This window comes from Astyanax mexicanus, chromosome 10, assembly GCF_023375975.1.
Source record: "Astyanax mexicanus isolate ESR-SI-001 chromosome 10, AstMex3_surface, whole genome shotgun sequence".
Taxonomy (NCBI): Eukaryota; Metazoa; Chordata; class Actinopteri; order Characiformes; family Acestrorhamphidae; genus Astyanax; species Astyanax mexicanus.
Genome location: NC_064417.1, coordinates 5,061,560 through 5,084,371, shown reverse-complemented (window position 1 = coordinate 5,084,371; position 22,812 = coordinate 5,061,560). Strand labels below are relative to the sequence as shown.

General features: G+C 37.9%; 1 protein-coding gene across 1 annotated transcript; it reads right to left on the bottom strand.

The window, feature by feature from the left end:
* Window positions 1-3,035: 3,035 nt before the first annotated feature.
* Window positions 3,036-22,405, bottom strand: LOC103035632 (ovochymase-2). Its single transcript, XM_022683807.2, has 15 exons — window positions 22,248-22,405; window positions 18,446-18,562; window positions 17,639-17,733; window positions 17,415-17,512; window positions 16,364-16,536; window positions 15,190-15,285; window positions 13,781-13,932; window positions 11,831-12,017; window positions 10,803-10,905; window positions 10,150-10,283; window positions 8,996-9,136; window positions 6,685-6,815; window positions 5,288-5,381; window positions 3,932-4,063; window positions 3,036-3,216 (listed from the first exon to the last, which is right to left on the bottom strand). Exons 2-15 carry the CDS (start codon window positions 18,528-18,530, stop codon window positions 3,209-3,211), a joined length of 1,629 nt encoding a protein of 542 aa, XP_022539528.2. The 5' UTR covers window positions 18,531-18,562; window positions 22,248-22,405; the 3' UTR covers window positions 3,036-3,208.
* Between the last annotated feature and the right edge of the window lie 407 nt (window positions 22,406-22,812).

The window sequence follows — 22,812 nt, the reverse complement described above, 5'->3', positions numbered from 1 at the left end:
CAGCATCACTGCATCACTTAATTCCAGCCTGCAGATCTGAGAAGTTTGAGGCTCTTGTCTCTCAATATATTTCCCAGTATTTCATGCTAAAAGTTGTTCTAACTAAATAACCTAAGTTGGCAAAGTTTACAAAGTGCAGTTGAAGCCTAGTTGAGGCTAGAAGAGCTAATTACACTGTAAGCATGGGGAGAAGTTGAATTTAGTTGAACTTTTTTATTTTTGTTAAACTGTAAGACCTGATAAGTTGAGTTTACTTAACTTTTTTAAGTAATGGGGAATAAAAATTTGAGTTAGCATAAATTAAAACATCAAGTTATTACAACCAGTGTTCTCAAGTCTCACGCTCACACGCGACACAGTATTTCTCACGTTTGCCAATCCATCTGCTGTATATTATAATGTACTCTCGTTGAGCCAATCAGAATATAGATCGCTCTGTTATTAGGCAGACCGGTTAACAACTGAAGAACTGCGCGCACTCACGTATGAACGAATGATACTTTTAACTTAAATCAGACCAAATAAAAGTATAAGTTGGAGAGATTTGAGGATTTGATGAAAGTTAATGATTATCTAAACTATAGATTTCTAGTTGGCACAACTGTTGTTGGTTTTCTTCAGAGCTTTGAAGTTTGAGTTGGTCTTAAAACGCAGAAATCCAGATCTAGATCCTCAATTTTATTTTCCCCTGGAAATTTAAATCCCCTGGATTTGTCCAGTATATTATGTTCAAAAATGTACCAGTAAAAACTGTAGCACTTACATCATTTTCACCATTAAAAAAAAATAACAAATAAGTGTTGTGGGGGAAATCCTGTACATAGATTTAATAGATGGTGTTTCATTGTGATTGTGATCAGCTGAACTGAATGGATGTAATGAGATGTGAGGATGTGAGGTGAAGATAAAGAGCTGATATTGTGTTTCGGGCTGATTCAGGTTGTGTGTGTGTGTGTGTGTGTGTGTGTGTGTGTGTGTGTGTGTGTGTGTGTGTGTGTGTGTGTGTGTGTGTGTGTGTGTTTGGAGTGCTGGGTTTGATGACCTCTGTGGAGTTTGTTGTAAAAACACAGCTGATGTGTGCTGTAAGGAATGTGGGCTGTATTGTAGGATCTCCAGTTGCTTCAGAGTGCAGTGTGTGTGCATGTGCGTGTGTGTTTGTGTGTGTGTGTGTGTGTGTGTTATACATTTGGGTGAGTGGGCCTAAAAAATTAAACATAAATTGTAAGAAATTAAGAAATAAAGAAGTGGGAGTGAGGTGGGGGGGTTAGACCTCATTACACATGTAGACACACACACACACACACACACACACAAACGGTTCTGCAGGGTATGTGGTTTTGTGTGACTTAACACCAGTCACTTCTGCTTTGTCTGGGAGACTGTTGGGTAAACGAAGGTTTGGAATACTCGTTTCGCCACTCTCGACCAGAAAAGAGAGAGAGAGACAGAGAGAGAGAGAGAGAGAGAGAGAGAGAGAGAGAGAGAGAGAGAGAGAGAGAGACATTTTGAGAGTTGGGAGAGCAAGCGAAAGAAAAAGAGACTGAAGTAACAGAGAGAGAGAGAGAGAGAGAGAGAGAGAGAGAGAGACAGACTGAGGGGTGAGAGATAAAGAATAGGAGAGGTAAGGGGGAAGTTTAAGCGGGTTGCCAGATTGACACAAGTGGCAAGCACAACAAGTCTTACCTTGTTAATCAGCTAATCAGTGAATATACGTACAGAGGTTGGACAATAAAACTGAAACACCTGGTTTTAGAGCACAATAATTGATTGTGGTGACGGACAGTTCTGGTGGAAACAGGAGAGTTGAGGTGCATATTGAATTCTGCCGTGATTTGAGCAGCCGTGGTTTTATGTTTTTTGAATACAATCCGGGTTAGCACCCGAACATCCCTTTCAGACAGCTTCCTCTTACAGCGTCCACAGTTAATCCTGTTGGATGTGGTTGGTCCTTCTTGGTGGTATGCTGACGTTACCTTGGATACCGTTGCTCTTGATGCATCACAAAGACTTGCTGTCTTGGTCACAGATGCGCCAGCAAGACGTGCAACAACAATTTGTCCTCTTTTGAACTCTGGTATGTCGCCCATAATGTTGTGTGCATTGCAATATTTTAAGCAAAACTGTGACTGCCATGAAACCTCCGTATTCAAATAAGAAATTTGTATTTGGATTAAAGCGGAGGCCTTCTTCACTCCCTCCTGTACAGAAGGACCTCCATTCAGAGCCAGCAGAGCCATGAGGCATTTCACACAGAACTGAGAGAAAGACAGAGATCTGACCAGACCAGACCCAGTCTGGATATCAGTGATCAGGAACAGGACAGCAGAGATCAGGACCTGCTTGTGATCATCAACTACATGATAGATTACTATTTTATCAGAAACACATATCCTTTGTTCTGATCTTGTGTGTTTGGTGATGAACCTACAGTATATCTCATGGTTCAGTACCAACCACTGCTGGAGTTTAATAAGAGGTGTCAGGTCTAAATCTGAATCTGATTCAGAGCATTTTTCCATTACTGCATTTTTCCACTGGTTGATGCTATCTGTATTTTTAGATTCCCAGTTAATGAGGTTTTATATAGTTTTCTTGGAAACGTTTACAGCTATAAAAGAGTACTCACTCTAGCTTTCCTTTGTCATGTGATTTTTTTATATCTGCTGATTCGTCGCACAGCAGGCAGGATGATGGTGATTGGTGGAGAGAACAATTGGGGGCGTGTGATTGGAGGTTGCGAATGGGGATTTTACTATCCAGTAAAATTGGATGTGTGTGTGTGTGTGTGTGTGTGTGAGAGTATAATTATCTACAGTGTTTTTGGTGCAGTATGTGTTCACGAGAAAGCTGATAAATCCAATTTTGTGTATTGTAATGTATTCTATGGATAATTTTATATTGATGAAGTTTTATGTTTATAAAATGTGCATATATATTAGATCTAAAATTAAAAATACATCAAAACTCAATAAAGCAGTGCTCTATATACACTGTAATGGATTTATCCATTTATCGAGCAACAAAAAAGCTTGGTATTACATTTCCCTCCACATTGTTCTTGATTTATTGTTGCTCAGACTTTTGTACAAATCCACAGATCCAAAAAGCTTGCAGCGTTCTCCATAAGTCCATAGAACCTAGCAAATAGGTTCTGCTGAGGTCCTCACTGAAATGACTTCTGTAAACTTCACTGGGCAGAAACTCATCCTCAGAAATCTGTGAGCAAAAATTAGAGTTTTGTTTACTTAGCCACCCAGTGAAAAGATCTGCTGAATTATAAGGAAAACATGTCGACACTCTTGTTCCTTACTAGTGTCGCAAAAGGCCCTTTATAATCCTGTGCACCTCATGTATAAACATAGACCAGAAAATAGACACTCATTGATAGTGTGCCTTATAATCCAGTGCACCCTATACTATAGTAAATATGGTAACAATAATAATAATAATAATAAAATAATAAGAAGAAGAAGAGGAATGCACCATTTTTGTAAATGTATTGATGATATATGTGATATAATAGTGTTTACACTATTAGAGAGAGGAAGGATCACTTGTAAAGTGGGTAAAACTATACTATAAGGAGGTTCTAGAAAGCACCCTGTTGGGCACCTTTAGCTTGGATTCAACATGAGATACAACAGTATATGGAGGCATTTAGCTTGCGTATGGTACTGTGCAACACATTTACCCACATATATGTTGAAGCTGGGCCTGTAGATCCTGCACGATCATAGGTTTCTGAAGCTGGCATCTCATAACATCAGTGTATGACATTATGAACATCATCATGAGCAATACATTTGTAAATGTGAGGAAAAGTATTTTACAATATATCTGTGTGTGTGTGTGTGTGTGTGTGTGTGTGTGTAATACAGTATGTGTGTAATGTGAGCAGAGTGTGGGGCTTGTTTGTTGGTGATGTTCTCACCTGTTTTGCTGATGAATGAGAGTGTAGCAGTGAAGCCCCGGCCAGACACACTGCTGTCACTGTGGAACTGCACCAACATCACACTGCTGAAGCTCAACACGGGCGGGGGAATGCTCTGACCACACAGCAGCACTGTAACCACACACACACACACTCTTACTACCCATAAGCCAACTGAACAATTTAATGTCAGGTGAAACTGCAGCGCATAGCTTTATTCCTGGAAGGTCACAGTGCAGTTCTCCTGCTATGACCAGCCTGATTTAATTCATCATCTAATCATCATTAATAAATCTCCATCAGCTGCAGCAGGTGTTGCACTGAACCTACACTCAGGTAAAAGTGTCATTTAAAAAAAGAGAACCAGCAGATTCTTTCTTTCTAGTTTACAGTGGTTATGCATCTATTAATAACTAACTCTTCAGTTTCTGAATCAGTTTCTCTGATTTTGCTATTTATAGGTTTATGTTTGAGAAAAATGAACATTGTTGTTTTATTCTATAAACTACAGACAACATTTCTCCCAAATTCCAAATAAAAATATTGTCATTTAGAGCATTTATTTGCAGAAAATGGAAAATATCTGAAATAAATAACAAAAAAGAAGCAGAGTTTTCAAAGCTCAAATAATGCAAAGAAAACAAGTTCATATTCATTCAAGTTTTAAGAGTTCAGAAATCAATATTTGGTGGAATAACCCTGGTTTTTAATTACAGTTTTCATGCATCTTGGCATTTTCCTCTCCACCAGTCTTACACACTGCTTTTGGATAACTTTATGCTGCTCCTGGGCAAAAATTTAAGCAGTTTAGCTTGGTTTAATGGTTTGTGATAATCCATCTTCCTCTTGATTATATTCAAGAGTTTTCCAATTTGGTAAAATCAAAGAAACTCATAATTTTTAAGTGAGCTCTTATTTTTTTTTATGGAGCTGTAGACTGTTGACGGGGTGTAAGATACCCCTTGTGCAGGGTGTACGATATTGCCCACAGAGTCTTCCAGTGTTTTTTTTTTTTAATGCTCAGCTCAAATTGAGATAAGGCACTTAGTTTCGTAACACACCAGCTGTGATTATCACTTTATCCGTTAGCTTTATTTGCATTATCATACAGGTTTTGCAGGTTTTAACATTAGCTGCATAAACTAAAGGCCTAGTCTAATAGTTAACATAATAAAAAATGCTGTACTTTTGTACAGTCATGTACAAAAGTTTGGGCCCTTCTGGAAAAAAATCATGTTCTCTTGAAACTTACTTTTCTAAGTGGAAATAAGTCACATCCTCCACAGAGGCATCCTGTACAAATACTCTTTATGTGCTTCATTGTGTAACACAGGATAACACATTTTATCAGCTTACCGATTTCCTCTCTCGCCTCAGTGTCCCCGAACACAGCCAGCGAGTCATACTCACACCTCTCTGACTGCTCCAGGTAAAAATCAGAGAAATCCAGCTGCAGAGAAGTGAAAGGAAAAACCTTTTCACATTACACTTAGTCCTTTTGCAACAAGGCAAACAAAGCAATCAGTTTCTTAACTTGGGACCCCCAAGTTATAACCAGAAAAATACTGGTTATAAATTAAATGCAACAAAAAACTGTGTGAGCGCCCCTTTCCAATTCTGTGGCGGTCAATGCAGGAAAGTACAACACCACTGTTATTAGAATCCCCCTCAAGTGGGCCCCTCCCAGCAGTTGCTGACAGTAGCCATCCAGCCGGGTTCGTCATTCCTGCTGCCGGCAAAATATGAAACTTAAAAAACTTCATTAGGAAGCTAGTAAAGAAAGGAGATAAATGAAGAAGGGGAAGAAAATAATAAAAAAAGACAGCATTAAGTGATGATTTACATCACTTTAAAATCTTTACGCTCCATTAAAATGTTGTGAGTTTAGGAATAAATCTACACTGATGGGCATGGTGGTCTGGAAGTGAGGTGTGTTTAGGTCTAATGTGCATTAAAACACAGGATCTTTTATTAAAAGGGAACCCTGGTGTAAAATGGACTTTTGATGTAGTAAAACATGATAAAAAGTGCTTACCGTTGATGAATAGCACACCTCCGTTCTCCCACAGCGTTCTGAGAGCCAGAAATGTCAGGGCTCTCCGGATTCTAGCAAAAGGTGATTTATCGGAGTAAATTATGCCCCGTGTCACCCAGTTTGAAGGGTGTTTGGACAAACTGTTAAGTGTCTTAATCTTGGAACGCTCTGGGAGAACGGAGGTGTGCTATTCATCAAAGTTAAGTACAGTGGTTAGACAATGAAACTGAAACACCTGTCATTTTAGTGTGGGAGGTTTCATGGCTAAATTGGAGCAGCCTGGTGGCCAATCAAAGAGCAGTAAGAGTGTGAAGGTTCAATTAGCAGGGTAAGAGGAAGAGGAAGCTGTCTGAAAGGGATGTTCGGGTGCTAACCCAGATTGTATTCTGTTTCCACCAGAACTGTCCGTCACCACAATAAATTACTGTGCTGTTTCAGTTTTATTGTCCAACCCCTGTACTTTTGTATGTTTTACTACACCAAAAGTCCATGCAGTAGGCCCGTGTGCGGTGTACAGTAAGGGCTGGGGTGGTGAAGTGCAGTGACGTAACTTTAACGTAAGCGTGTCTCGTGTTTTCTCTGGCGCTGAAACCGATCAGGAGAGAGTCTCCACTCTCACTGCATATTCAAACAGGCAGATAAATGCATTCATGAGGAGGCGTCCGGCGGCGAGTCGCCCGGGCCGGGCAGGGCCAGGCCAGGCCGCAGGTTTCATTACCTTGGCGATGTGACCCTGCGGGGCGCGGATCAGCCAGCGGCACCGGGTGCTGTTGTTATAGTGCCGGGGGTAGTTAGGGCTCCGCAGGACCCCCTGGGATTCAAACATTGCCACTGTGCCGCAGTCTGGCCCTGAGCAAACACAAAAGAGAGGCACTGGTGGAGCCAAGCATGGCTGAACAAACCACACACACACTCACACACACTCATACACAGTCTAATCTCCCTGCGGACAATGCCGGCTTCCCTGCAACACAAACACACCGTTGTTCCGGCGGCAGTATCGCGTTTCTGCTAGGGGTCATGTGGAGGAGAGAGAGTGTGTGTGTGTGTGTTTGTGTGTGTGTGTGTGTGTGCTGCTGTTTTCACCTCAGTGTTTTGGTTAGTCACTTTTAAAATAAAAAAATACATTATATGTGTACAGTATACAATTAAGACAAAACAGGCAGTTTATTTTTTTAGTTAAAAGTGATATTGAACCATTTCTATTAGTCTATTTGTAAAAAAAAATAATAATCTTAAGATCAGCAATTTAATAAATTATTTCTAAAAATGTAAGATTTGTGAAATACACTGGGCAATATGATAAATTATTGATCTAGAAATACTGTAGCATTTTCATTATTTCTATCTTAACATATTTGTATCATGTCCAATTGTGTGTCCTGCTACTGTAACACAACATCTTCCACTGGGATCATCTATCCTCTACCAATTACTTCAGAGACCCTCCCTAATACTGAGTTCGGTAACACTTTACTTGGATGGTCCATTTGATGGCCTCTTTGATGCTCAACTGACATTCAACTAACATTCAACTACATGTCTATTAAATGCAAATGAACTAAAAGGTGAAAGTAAATGATTCTCTATTGAATATAACCCTACATTCAACTCTAACCCAAATGCTTAATCTTAATATTTTAGGATTGGGTTTAGTGTTAGATTTTAATCTTAGGTTAAGGTTAGGGTTAGGGTTAGGTATAGGGTTAGATTTTAGGGTTGATTAAGGGCTAAGGTTAGGGTTAGGTTTACGGTTAGATTCTATTTTGAATCATTTACATTCAACATAGGGTTAAAGTTATATTTAATGGACATTCAGTTTAGTGTTAGTTGAATGTCAGTTGAGCATCAACAAGGCCATAAAACGGACCATCCAAGTAAAGTCTTACCCTGAGTTCATTTGGAAATATTCATATTAGGACATTAAGAATTTCCAATTCACATTGCAGAATTAGTAGTACGTATTTCCTAATAATTACCAAAATGCTGAACAAAACCATTTTAAATACAGTACCAATAAAAGTTTGAATCCACCTTAATTGTTAAAGCTTTTGTTTTTCATGATTAAAAATCTGCATTGGCAAGAACTACTCAAATAAATAAAAAAAATACTTTTAAGAAATGAAGGTCAGTCAATCTGAAAAATGTCACTAACCTGGTGCAATTACCTATGTACCATAATTTTACGGAATGGCTGAAAGCATGAACCTTGGTGTTTGAAGATGTCAGATCACAATCATTCACCTACTGCTATCTAACTGCTTGAATAAGTTGGCATTTAAAGTGGATATGTAGTGTAATTAGTCATGCTCTTCCACTTCCAGAACATTTTATACAAATGTAATTACTGTCCTCGCCCTATTACACATGTAATAACATCACATGAGTCAGAATTCACTGTTACAATAACAACACTTATAACTTCAAAACTTTACTAAAACTATTGCACATGCAATTACAGATGTTTTAAGAGTTCAGAAATCAATATGTGGTGGAATTAGCCTGTTTTTAATCACGGTTTTCATGCATCTTGGCATGTTCTCCTCCACCAGCCTTACACACTGCTTTTGGATAACTTTATGCCTTTACTCCTGGTGCAAAAATTAAAGCAGTTCAGCTTGGTTTGATGGCTTGTGATCATCTATGTTTCTCTTGATTATATTCCAGAGGTTTTCAATTTGGTAAAATCAAAGAAACTCATTATTTTTAAGCTGTCTCTTATTTTTTTACAGAGCTGTATATTGACCCCTATCACTTACGTGTCGGTGTGCATGCATGAAATGCTCATATTTGAACGTTGCGAAAGCATGCTGTCATTCTGTGTTTCATGCTTATGTATACAATATGAAGTCTGCATTCCACATTCAGGGAAGTTGCTTTCATTCATCACTGTCAGAAAGCCCTGAAGCAGGTCTGTAAACCACAGGAATGAACTGATGTACCCTGTTCTCTTTTCAATAAGCCGTTGTCAGTAGAGAACACTGTTGGGAATGTTGTGAACAGACTGGTTTGAGAGTTTACACTCTTACCTAACGAGTAATCGTGATCCACAGCTCTGTACCGGATGGAGAAGCCAGCACCCGTCACACTGAAATCAGACACGAACTGGATCCTGGCAGTGCCGGAGTGGATGAGCAGTGGAGGATGAGCTTCACGGCCACAGAAGCTTCCTAAATGGAAAAGAGATTTTTTAGAATAAAATAAAATTTCACCCACCAAATCCTAATAAATCTCCCTTTTGTCCAGCAGCTCCAAACTCTATCTAATCCACAGCCATTCTATATTGCTTGATACATTTGTAATAAATGAATCCCTTGTTCCTCATATTCACTCCCATTCAATTTCACACATGCCAAAGACATAGAGTTTCTGTGTCCCAACAGCCACCAAGTTTCATATACTCCCTCAGCTTGAATCCACAGGTTTACTTACTCATCTCTTTTTGATTTTTTCCTCTCATTTACTCCCATTTTTTGTCATAAGGTTCTAAAGCTTCTAAAAATATTTAATACATAATTTTTGTTTGACTACAATTCATTTGATTAATTCTAGGCAAAGATGTTTTTTTTGTGTCAACTAGTGTTAATTTTGCCAGTATAAGTCAAATGACTAAAACTAAAACTAAACAAAAAAAATCACCTGTCAAAATTAACACTGGTTATAGGCTGTTCCATATAAAAGGCACATTAAAGGTACTCACATAAAATAGGACTAAATTTGCAGACACATTTTAGTCAAAATACTAAGACCAAGGCTGCAGTCAAATTTTAGTAAAAGACTAAGACTAAAACTAAACCAAAAAAGTCACCTGTCAAAATCTGCACTGGTTATAGGCTCTTCCATATAAGAGTCATAATAAAGGAACTCATATAAAACATGACTAAAACTGCAATTAAATTTTAGTCAAAAGACTAAGACTAAACCTGAAGTCAAATTTTAGTAAAAGACTAAGACTAAAACTAAACCAAAAAAATCACAAAATTAACACTGCTTATTGGCCGTTCCATATAAGAGTCACATTAAAGGTACTCATATAAAATATGACTGAAACTACAGTCACATTTCAGTCAAAAGACTAAAACTAAACACAAATGTGTCAAAATGAACACTGGTTATAGACTTTTCCATATGAGAGTCACATTAAAGGTACTTATATAAAACATGCAGGTGTAATAACGCTCACCTAGCAGCATGTCTTCACCAGCAAACACAGTAAGGTGGTCATTGGAGCACAGAGAGTCTTCCTCTACGTCAAACTCCAGGAATTCCAGAAGGATCTGTTTGCCCTCGGGCACACTGATGGACCAGGAACATGCCCTGCCCAAAACCAACAACAATCCAGCTTCAGTCAGAGGCTCTGAACCCTCAGGACTGCAGTTTAGAAGCTGTACTCTGGGGAAAGCTCTCAGAATGACTTCAGAGACTAAACCTTGCCGTGTTGTTGACTTTACAGAGCCTGCTTAAATCAAGTGCAGCTAGCGTACATAGTGTTACAGAGCGTACAGAGCGTACATAGTGTTCCTACGACCTCAGTGACCTCTTAGAACAATATATACTATAGTATAATCTCAATATAATTAAAAGAACATCATTATATAATTAATGAAATGGATGGTAACACACATTTACTTTACTGTATATAAAAATACTGTACATCTTGTTTTAATGGGTTGGTTTCATTTTAAACAATAATGCAAAAAATGGAAAGGCCATTTTGGTGGCAAGCTGCATGACCAGGATTCAAACCAGCAATCTCCTGATCATGGTGGCAGCACTTTAGACAGCTGGATCACATTTGCATTACATTTGGAACTTAACCTGTAAAGAAAAACTCACTCGTTATTATTGTAGTTCAGGCCTGGCTGGGCTGGATTACGGATAATGCCCTCAGTGCCTGTTAGAACTCCATCTCCCACGCTGCACTGGGAGCCTGTTGTTCCTGTAATGAGTCATAGCAATAATGAGTAATGCCCTTGTTCCAAATAACAACAAGAATCAAGCAGCACTGAATTATTATAGATATCAGCACCATTCCAACAGTTGTTGGAATGTGTCATTCATTCAGGTCTTGCCTCCATCATCACTGATTCCGGGAACATCCCTTCCCATAATGCACTATTCCTTTTGTCATATATTCCACATTACTCACTCATTACTACAGAGATTTTTTAAAAGGGACATATTATGCATCTTTTTACCTAAACTGCAATACTGTAAGTCTGTACTTCTATCTCACAGCTCTATTCTTGCCCATTTCAGTCCCTTCAGAATGAGCCGTTTAAGGGCTCTGTCACTTTTGTGCAAATAAGCTGTTGCTGTCTAGTCCATGACGATGCTGAGATTTAACCACACATAAGTATAAGCTTGTGCTCAATGGCAAAAGACAAACAAGCTAGTTTATGCTTAATTGTGATAGAAGCACAAAACACATTGTTTGAAAGTACTTACATCTCCGTCATCTGTTGGCTTGCCATAGACAGTAGGGACAGATTCCTCCCTCAGACAAAGTCTGCTGGCTAATCCTGCTGTGTACTGTTTGAGATTCTTGACCAAAATGATCACCCTCACAATCATCCACACAATTTGCATCTATTGTTAGTCCCATTCATTCTTATTTATTTATCCTCTATACCAAATCCCAATTTCCTCTTTGTACGCACAGCCACCGAACGTCTTGTGCTCCCTCAGGGCAGGTAACTGAGATCTAATCTACACCCACACTGGTGCTCTGGATGTCATTGTTTCATGATGTCATTTTTGTCCTTCCCATTCACTACCATTGATTTATTCATTGGTGTCTGAAATATAATACAAAATGATGTGACACAAATTAAACCTCACAAATCTATAGAGATACAGCAGACCTGTTCTGAGCAGCCAATTGAGGAACACTGGAACAGCAGTGAACACTGCAGGTGAGCCTCGAGCAGTTGGAGGATTCATCCTGTTGTTGATCCAGCTCCGACCACACCCTTTACCCCAAGACGTGACCCCAACCAGTACCCACTGCCCGTCTGCACGCGGGCAGAGCAGAGGACCACCCGAATCCCCCTATAAAACAAAAACACACACAGTTAAAGCATCATTAGATTCAACACCTTCAGGGTTAAGATTCCTCAAAGCTCCTCTATAAAGAAGTCATATTCAGAAGGTGGCCTGAGTGTTCCACACACTTTCACGTTTTTTTTTTCTCTGTTTTCACACATCATTACACTTTTGCTACTATTTAAATATGATTATTTAATGTAAAAGTATAAATACTTATAGACATGCTGTCACGTGGTCCCTGTCTGTTCTCGTGTTTCTGTGTTTATTTACCTTTTCTGTGCCTGTCTCTGCTTGTGACTGTGAGTGTTTCTCCCACGTGATCCGTGTTCCTCAGTGTTTCTTGCCCTCACCTGTGTTCATTTTGTAACTCCGCCCCTTAGCCCCAGGTGTTTTCTGTTTCCCGTGTGTGTGTTACACTATTTATAGTCCGTGCTCCCTTTCCCTCGTGTCGGTTCTTGTGCTTTGTTAGCCTGTTATGGTTGCGTCTTTGTTCCCCATAATTCTTGTTTTCAGTTTAGTTTCAGTTTATTTGTTTATTTTTGTCTTTTGTTATCTGTGTAATAAATTCACTCGCATTTGCATCCGCTCTCCTCGTCCTTCCTGCCCGCATCCTGACACATGCTTATTTTTATACAGACATATATTTGACATTTTGTTCCATGGAAGTAAAGAATGCTGCACCTGGCATTGCCAGGACTTGCCATGAGCATGCTGGCCAGTGTTCAACCTCCCTCACAAGATAACACAGCTTATACAAGTGTGGAAGTTCCCAAATCATGGATTTTTTTAAATAATTAAGTAGAGAAAAATAACAAAAAACAGAAGAGGTGTACAGTGCAGGGAATGCATTTCCCATAAATGTTCTTAAGGCTAAGAACTTTGTAACCTTGTATTTAACAACATTCCTAATATTATGAGCATTTCCTGAAAACTTTTGTAAGTTAACATATTAGAATGCCGACCCACTTGAAATGAAATGGCTTACGAATACTGTATCTTTTTGCACAATTCCACGTAAGAAACGTCAGATGCCACCAAAGATCCTTCATTGCATGTAGACATGTGGTGGATCTGCACTCAAAAAAAAAAAAAAAATTGTTATATATAAAAATGTATACTAAAAAAATAAAAAATATATTTTATTTTTGTTTATCTGAACAAACAAAAAAAATCTACAGCTTTATTTGCTTGGTCAAATGACTTATTATTGAATGTAGTGTAATATTTTAATCCCCGGTTCAACACCAGCAAAGCCGGTCATGTCAATTTATTATTGACCCAGTAAACCAGCTGCGTAAGTAGATGCATTACTTTAATTATAATATTTTACATGTATATTTAGCCCAACAATATTATAGAATTACATTACATTACATTTGGCAGACACTTTTGTCCAAAGCGACTTACAATAATGATGTACATATAGTAATAGAAGACATATAAGGTCAATGTAAAAAAATAATAAAAATAAGACAGAGCCTAAAAGAGGCCAAAGGGAAACAGTGGAATACAGGAGGAAAGGAGGAAATTAACACTACAACCACCAAAATGTAAAAAAGTTGAGCATATAAATGAATGTATAATTTTTTTCTATGAAGGAGTTTTTAACACTTATTTATTACGGCTGAGACTAAGAAGACTTTTGGGAAACAGACACAAAATTGGTATTTTTAAAGTCACGTCGTTTCTAAAGTCATTTGTAAATTGATAAGATTATTCGCTATCAGAAAACCCACCCCTGCAGAACTAATATACGAGGTTTGTACCTGGCAGGTGTCTTTCCCCCCTCGCTCTGGTCCAGCGCACAATACTGCATAAAAATCCCGTCCCAGTCCGAGAGTCTGCAGGACATGCTGACACACAGCTGAATCCACCAGCTCCAACTGCACCTCATGAAGAACTGGAGTCAGGGGACCTCCTGAGAGAGAGAACCATCTAACACTCAACACACACTGTCTTTACAAACGTGAGGTAAAGGTTATTGATAATGAACATAATGAATTCCACTTTAGTGTAAAAGCAGCCAATCAGGAAGTGGTGAAGTAACTGACTGTCCAAACTCAAAACTCAAACCAGAGATTTTATGATGATAATAGGTAAAGTGTAATGTTTGTATTCATTATTATGAGACATTTAAATATAATAGACATATAATATAACTGGTCGTTTAAAGTCTTTTTGATATTGACAGTTTCCTGATATTTACAAGCCATTTATCAATCATGCCATTTATCTTTTTTGCTTTGCTTCCTGTTTTCACCTAAAAGACTTTTATTGTGAAACAAACTAATAACAGGAAGTGGTGGTGGCAGCCTCTCAACAAACATTTAAGGAACAGATTCTTCAAGCTGTTTTTTCTCACTCTTGCTCGTGTGGCTGGACTATTTATACATGACGCTGGCTGAGACTAATGCTTTTTGTATTTAGCTGGGCCCTGTTTTTTTTTCAGGTGGTTTTTTTTTTTTAGATTTTTTTGATGATGATTTATTTTGCATCTTGGACACTTGTGTTTCTGATAAATTTTTTTATTTGTTTTTTTTTTTATCTTGGATTCATGCGTAGTATTGTTCATTTGTATTCATATAAAAAACTTAATTTACATCAACTCCAGTGTTAGACCTTTTAAGTAACTGTGTAAATTGATTTCCTAACCATAATAAACTGTTACAATGTACAGTAAAAGAGCCTTAAACAATGATGTGCCAAAAGTCATGGGACAGCAGTACGTAATCTCATTATGAAGTGTTAGGAAAAATAACTTAAGGATTAATACACGAGACTGAGTGCTATAACGTGTATCATATTGTGTATCGTGTAACATATAGCACAAACCTCAAGTGTATTATTGCGATTTTACCACAGTTTCATTATAACTATAGATTTTGAGCTAAAGAGGACAAGAAAATATGATCTGTTTAGTTATAAAAACTCTGCAAGTTAAAATGGTTCCATTGCTGCTCTGTTAGTAGCTGCGCTGTTTGGCTTGTAAGCGCTGCATCGTTGCTAGGTTACCTATATGTGGTGGAGTAATACATGGAGAGCTTCGGTTACAGTCTGTTACCGGCTGATAACGGCACTCATAGAACGCCTCTCAGCCAATAACTGTGATATAATTTTGAATAAACTCAATGAATTTATTTAAAAACTCCACCCAAGAGAGAAAGGGAACTCTTACTCTCTTTTGTTCGGCCCCATCCAGCGACAACACACGTGGTCTTTGGAGGGAAGGTCTCTCCAGGAAAAGGCAGACAAATCGGCTGAACATAATCACCTGCCAACACAAAGCTCAGATGAGTGTGAGATGTGATTGAGACAGCTGTGATTATACAGTAATGATTACAGAGTTAGATAGTTTACTCACTGCTGAGCAAATGTTTAATCAGAAGGTTTATCCACTAGCTTCAGACGTGGCCTTCAACACTTTAAGACTGACATATTTCACTTCTCAGAAACATGTACAGTCGAGCATCGCTGTCATGCCAGGATTGTTTAAATTCTCGGCATCGTTTAAATGCTGCTGTTTAATTTTACAAAGATAACTGAACCAATAGAAATACCACTGAAGGTTAAGAAAGAAAGTTTATTCCTTCTTGTGTAAAGCTGCCTTTTTAATGATACAAAGTTTTGCATGACAGCAATGATAAATGCTTCTCAATAAACATAAATACTGTATTTTTTTGCATATACAGTGCTATAAAAAGTTTTGGCAACCCTGATCATTTTCATAATGTTCCTTTAAAAATCATTGGGGTTTTTTTTTTTTGGATCAGCAATTTCAGTTAAATATACCATATAGCAGATGAACATAGTGAGTGATATTTGAGAAGTGAAATGAAGTTGGACAATGAAACTGAAACACCTGTCATTTTAGTGTGGGAGGTTTCATGGCTAAATTGGAGCAGCCTGGTGGTCAATCTTAATTAATTGCACATTGCACCAGTAAGAGCAGAGTGTGAAGGTTTAATTAGCAGGGTACATCTTGCTGGAGCATCTGTGACCAAGACAGCAAGTCTTTGTGATGTATCAAGAGCCACGGTATCCAGGGTAATGTCAGCATACCACCACAAAGGACCAACCACATCCAACAGCCAACATTAACTGTGGACGCTGTAAGAGGAAGCTGTCTGAAAGGGATTTCCGGGTGCTAACCCGGGTTGTATCCAAAAAACATGAAACCACGGCTGCTCAAATCACGGCAGAATTTAAGGTGCACCTCAACTCTCCTGTTTCCACCAGAACTGTCCGTCACCACAATAAATTATTGTGGTCTAAAACCAGGTGTTTCAGTTTCATTGTCCAACCCCTGTATATGTATGTATGCTTGGTTAATATTCTGGGGAAGAACTTGCTAAATTGGATGCTTTCCTGAAGCTCCAGCACAGCGATGTCGTAGCTCATGGGAAATGTGTGCTGGTACTTCTCATGGAGCTTTACACTCTTCACCCGAAAGCTCTGCTCCCCTCGGTCCACCACCTTCTGGTCATGCTCTCCCACCACTGCCTCTACATCGCCCAGGAACTCCCTGGTAACAGAGCAATGAAATTTCCATCACATTGGTAAATTTTGATCTTTGTCTCATCAGTCCATAGACATGTCTCTGTAAAAATTCCAGCCTGGCCTTACTTATTAATGGTTTTCATCTTCTGGTGAAGCCTCTGTACTTTAGTTTATGAAGTCTTCTGTGAACAGTAGGTTATGATACCTTCACTCCTGCCCCTATAGAGATTGTTGCTGATGTTACTAACAGTTGATTTAGCACTCACAATGTTTCTGTCGTCAATTGCAGCTGTTTTCCTTGGCTAACCCGTTCATCATCTGTTATTTAGTACACCAGTGACGACTTTCTTCTTTAGAACTGCTCTTCATACTGCAGTTCTGGCTATGGACAAAATTTGTGCTCTAATGGCTCCGATTGATTTCCCATCTTCTCTCAACTTCAGAGTTGCTTGGTTTTCACCCCTAGTCTCTTATAGCTCTCTGATTTTCATTTTTGGTAACTCCTCTAACTATAAAAGCACAGTCTGCACTGATAAAACCTAAATCTGAAACTGAGCACTGTTTATGGTTTGAATAATGAATGTATCAGAACACGCCTGGGCAAAAAAACATAAGAAAAATGGATGGGTTCAGACAGAAGGTGCTACAGTATCTTCTGAACTGTGTATCAGATTCAGATGTAAAAACTTGGAAATGAAAGCTGAAATATTGATCTTTTGTCTTATATTATTCTTTTAACACCAAATTTAAATGTTTTTTAGTCTACAGCAGAAATACTGGGATTGGCCTGACTGTTCCAATACTTTTGGAGAGCACTATATGTGTTGGGAGTGACACTGTTGTTGAGAGAGATGTTGTTATTATTATTATCACAGCGTGTGAAGATGAAACAGGAGAGCTTACTCTGAGGAATCTGAGAAGCAGTGAGCGGCGGTCAGCAGCCAGCGGTCGGTGAGAACAGACGCTGCGCAGAAATGAAAACCTTTGTACCTCAGAGACACCTGGGAAATAAAACAAAATAATTGTTCTGACACAATAATTGTACATAAAGTATATTTCATATTAATATTCTATATTCTACTATATTTACAGTTATGTTTCCATGTGTCATCCAAACAGGTACTCACCAGCCATGGATGAGAACCGTAACGTGCCACTGATCCCCCGACAACCCTCAGAAAGGGGTGAACTGGCCTCGTCCACGGAGAGCTGCACTTCACTGCTGAATACAAGATCCATTTAGAGAGATTAAATACTGACAAAAACAGAAGTACCTTTAATTAAGCCGTGGACCAATGCATTACATTTAGAAACAATTAATTTAAATTAATTTAATATGATAAGATCTGGAAGATTCCTCTTTAAAGGAGATCTACTCTGTACATCCACTTCATATAAGCAGCATTCACAGGAAGGTTGTAGGTTGGATATGTTTAGGTTTTTTCTTGGTGTCTTATTTGAGTTGGGTTTTTATTACTCCATCTGTATCATAATTAACTGCATATGTGTCATGTGAAGCATTTGAATTGAAAGCAATGTGATTTTTCTAAAACAAAAATGCTTCAATATAAAAATCTATTTTTCACACACATTTTTTTACTGAAACTGACAAACAAGATATTTAATACATTTTGCACAGAAGATATTTCACTTCTATATTGCGTGCTATCATATCACCTTCATCAAATGCTGATTGTCTGTTGGATCACTTGCAACAGTTTGCTGAAAATTGGTGTAAGCGCATTTCTTTGATTCATAAAATATTCATAAAACATAGATAATTGTTAAAATCATACAGCATATTCACACTAAGCCCTCTCTCTCTCTCTCTCTCTCTCTCTCTCTTTATGTTAAGATGTCCTGAAACTGGGCCTTGTTTTGTTAAAGTGTGCCATATACTGTATGTTAATGAGATCAGCACAGCAGGTTCTTACCATTGTGATGAGCAGTGATGTCAGAATGGGAACAGTGGATCAGACAGAAGAAGACTGCAGTGGACAGGAACGATGAGGTGTCCATCCTTCAGCTTCTTTAACTGCTGCCACTTGAGCCTGGAGCATTTATATAGGAGATGGGGGGGTCAGAGTGGTAAACAGGGCATGACTGGGTCATTTGTTAACCACATGACTGCCACAGAACTTCCCACAGAACCTTTTTTAATATTTCTATGTTTTGATTTGTTTATTTATAACACTAATGTTATATAGTTGTCCAGTAGTAGAGCTGTATGGCCCAGACAAGCGTTTTTTTTTTTTTTTTTTTTTTTTCTTATCTTAGCAATGACTTTATTATTACATTTCACCTCTAATACCTCTAATTTCTCATACCTTTCTAACTTTACTAAAAATCCAGTGTTAAGCTAAAAAGCTAAAGGCTAAAGCTGTTGCCATGTGGGTCAGCCAGACGGTTTCCTGTAGCAGTTTCCAAGAGTCTTTTGAAGGTGTAGGAAAAACAGTACTCAGCGTTCTCTGGCTTCATCAAAAGACTTACACTTTTAATAGTTACAGAGTTCTCTGTGTTTCTCTGGGTTTTTCTAGTTATTATGATGAAAGTGAATGCTGCAGTAGAGAGTAACAGCAGTAACACCATTTGTTCCAGCACTGCTTTACTACAGGCTTTACTTCTACATTTTTTTAAATCTATTTTTAAAGCTATTAACCAGTGATGCATTTGCTAAATGTCGCCCCCTCTTTTTGTTAAAACAATATATGATCCTTTTTAATTTTTATACAATATGCCAATACTTTTTTTTTTTTTTACACTGGATTTCATACCATTTATGGTTATTGACAGGACTTCAAGAGATTAACTGTCAAAAACAATGAGAAAATTAGGTTTTCTAAAACTTAGGTAGTGAACTTAAAACAGTTTCAATTAAGTTTTTTTTTATGTTACTATAGCTAATAAATAAGCAGAAGGTTTTGGTCACTTTAAGATTAATATAACATCTCATCTGGATTTTTTCTTCTTTAAATGCATTCAAATCATCCGTTGCATTGAAATATTGTGAATAATTATTTTCAGCCCCTCCTTTCAGTAGACTGTAATGATTCATTTATTTTCTACCAGCAATAAATGGATATTTTAATGTTTTTCCTTCTAATAGTATGCTATAGGCTGTCTGCAGGAACAACACTCTCTATCACTTCAATGTAAACAAGCAGATAAAGGTAAATAAATGCTTAAGGGTGAATAGATAGTGAATATGTACATATAAAGTTATAGTTGTGGCAATGCACCCATAGGCTTATGGGCTCTTTGTTTAACCACTTACACCTTAGGTTTAGTTTTTAGTTATTAATACAACTAATGTAGCAATTATTGTAAATTATTTAGTAGCCATATCTCCCACAAGTCCCACAAGGTTCTATTTTGGGGTGATTTATATAATGCAATGTAGAGCAATGTAGTGACATATGGTATGAAGTGTGATATTAAATACAGTATTTTAGGAATTAAACATCTCAGCTGGACAGAGTAAGAATCTAACAGTAAATTCAGTGCCGGGTTTACAGTGCGCTGGTCATTTAACCAACAGGAAGCCGTCTCTCCCCATTAAAAGCCTGACAGAACACATGTGGCTGGGAAAAAAACCTCCAGGCCTGAGCTCTGCAGGAGAGAGATGTTCATGAAGGTCATGAAGATGTAACATCATCTGCTTTATAGGATTTATTTGCTGAAAAATAGGTTATGTTTTTACTCAGGCAATAAAACACAAGCTAGCTGGGCAGAAAGAAGCAGGTATTTATTGTGTGGTTTGTGATTCAGCCGAAAAAAGAAAGCTTCAAGATCCACAGAGACGTTTCCAGCCAGTGTCAGCGATGACCTTTAATCCAAAGGTTTCATTGCATTTGGTTGTTTTTATTCGATCAGAGCTTCCAGCTGCTGTAGAAAAAAAGATCCCTAATGAGCAAACTGAGGACGACAGCGGCTGCAGCAGTGAAGCTGCTCAAACAGCACTGACTGGCTTTAGTTATTTCCTAATAAAACAATAAGCCACAGGAGGCCATGATTTATAGTGGACTTACCACTTTAAAATCAGGGGTTCAGTGAAAAACAAAACAAAACTGTGAAGTGACCATGTAAAATCAACTGAATAAAATATACTGAACTGCGCACTTAACCATATTAAATTAATTTCCTCAATTTCTTTAATTAAGTTTCTTTTTAAATGTTGGTCTAGATAGATAGATAGATAGATAGATAGATAGATAGATAGATAGATAGATAGATAGATAGATAGATAGATAGATAGATAGATAGATAGATAGATAGATAGATAGATAGATACTTTATTGATCCCCGAGGGTAAATTCTAGAACTCGAAAAAACACACAAAGGAGACGGAGCTACTGGAACAGGCAGGCACTTGCGTCGGCGCCAGAAGTGGTTATTACAGGCTTTACTTCTATTTTTTTATATACATACCCGTCTTTTTGTTAAAACAATATATGACCTTTTTCAGTTTTTTTACACAATATACTATTACTTTTTCTTTTTTTTTTTTCTTCAATTTTTGGTTTTGTTTTCTTTAAAGTCCATGGCAGTTTACTGCTAAATTTTGTACACTGGATTTCTTACCATATATGGTTATTGACAGGACTTGAAAAGATTAACTGGCAAAAACAATGGGAAAATTGGGTAGTGAATGTGATGTAGCCTATTGCTCACTAATGGAAGGAGAAGCATTAAAATATCCATTTATTGCTGATAGAAAATAAATGAATCATTATTATTATGAATCCAGTCTACTGAAAGGAGGGGCTGAAAATAATAACCTGAGTTGGCAAAATGTACAAATTTGCGAATTGAGGCCAACACAACTTTTTTGCACATGCTCATTTTGACTCTTTAGATGAACGGGGACTTCTGAGCAGTTCTGCAGGGGTTTTCATCTGATGTTGGTCACGCTATTTGCATTTTGGGCGTGTCTCCCCATCTCTCACTCACCTTCATGGTGTAATTATTCTCCACAGGCTGCTGCTACCTTCTCTTTGGATTTCTATATGTGTTATTTAATAGTTAATAACTGCCTGGTCTCAGTGTTGAAGGCTATAAGAGCAAGCTTATATGACTCACAATAAGAGTAATAGTAATAGTCATAGTAATAATATATAAATAGTCATAAATTCTCAACTCTCAGTTACTAAATTAACTAAAAAGAATACAGTGTTGGGTGCTGGGAATTCTGATGAACTTATCCTGTGCCACAGAGGTAACTCGTAATTTCTTGGGGCAGTGCTGATAAGAGCCAGTTTCATCATAACATTTTTGATGGTCTTTGCGACTCCACTTAAGGACACTTTCAATATTCTTGAAATGTTTGTAGTGACTGATCTTCATTTCTTAAAGTTATTTTCTTGCCACAATATGGATTAGATCATTACTCAAATAGAGCTATTCACTGTATACCTGTAACTCTACCTCTTCACAACTTTCAACTGATGCTCTCAAACACATTAAAAGGCAGGAAAGTCAAGTAATTAACTCTTGTAGTTTCTCCAAATGTGCTTCAGCAAATTTAATGTTTTAGAACTTATACTTCAACTGTTTGCAGTTCAGCTGTATTTCTACAATCTAACAAATACAGAAGCACAATAGTTTTTTCTAATACTTTGACTAGAGTTTCTATTCCCACCTGCTGAACAATTAATTAATCACTTATCCCTTAAGATCAGACTTTGAACTCTGTGGCACTTTCTGAGTAACTAACAAAAGAGAGATTGAGAGATTTACCTGCTGAAGTTTGATTAGAAGTTGAAGTTCTCTCAGTTCCAGTCTGGGCTGTGCTGATCTGAGAGTCTTTATTCCCCAGCTGGAGATCAGGAGAAGTGAAGAAGTTCAGGCTGTAAGTAAGAGAGCTCAGACGTACTGAGCGAGTAGTTCAGACCCTGCAACACTGTTGCCTATTCTGACCGTAGAATTTACAGCAGCAGTTACAGTATGTGCACTGCAGGGATGGTGTACAGGATGTTCTGTCAGATTCAGGCTGATTTATACTTTGTAATATTGTGATCAATGAGCTATTGTGTGTTTATCTGCTCGTGTAAAATGGACTTATAAGGAAGCATATACACTCATTGGCCACTTTATCAGGTACAACCTACAACACCTATTGCTCTGGTTTTGCTTCATTTAATTCTGTGATGACATCACATATATTTTAACTGTTAAGGAGCAGTGATGGCAACATATTGGGCCCTCTTGGGTCCTTAAGCAAGGCCATTAATCCTCACTTTGTGTTCTGAGTGTACTTACTGTGTTCACTTTACGGATGGGTTAAAGGTAGAGGCCAAATTCC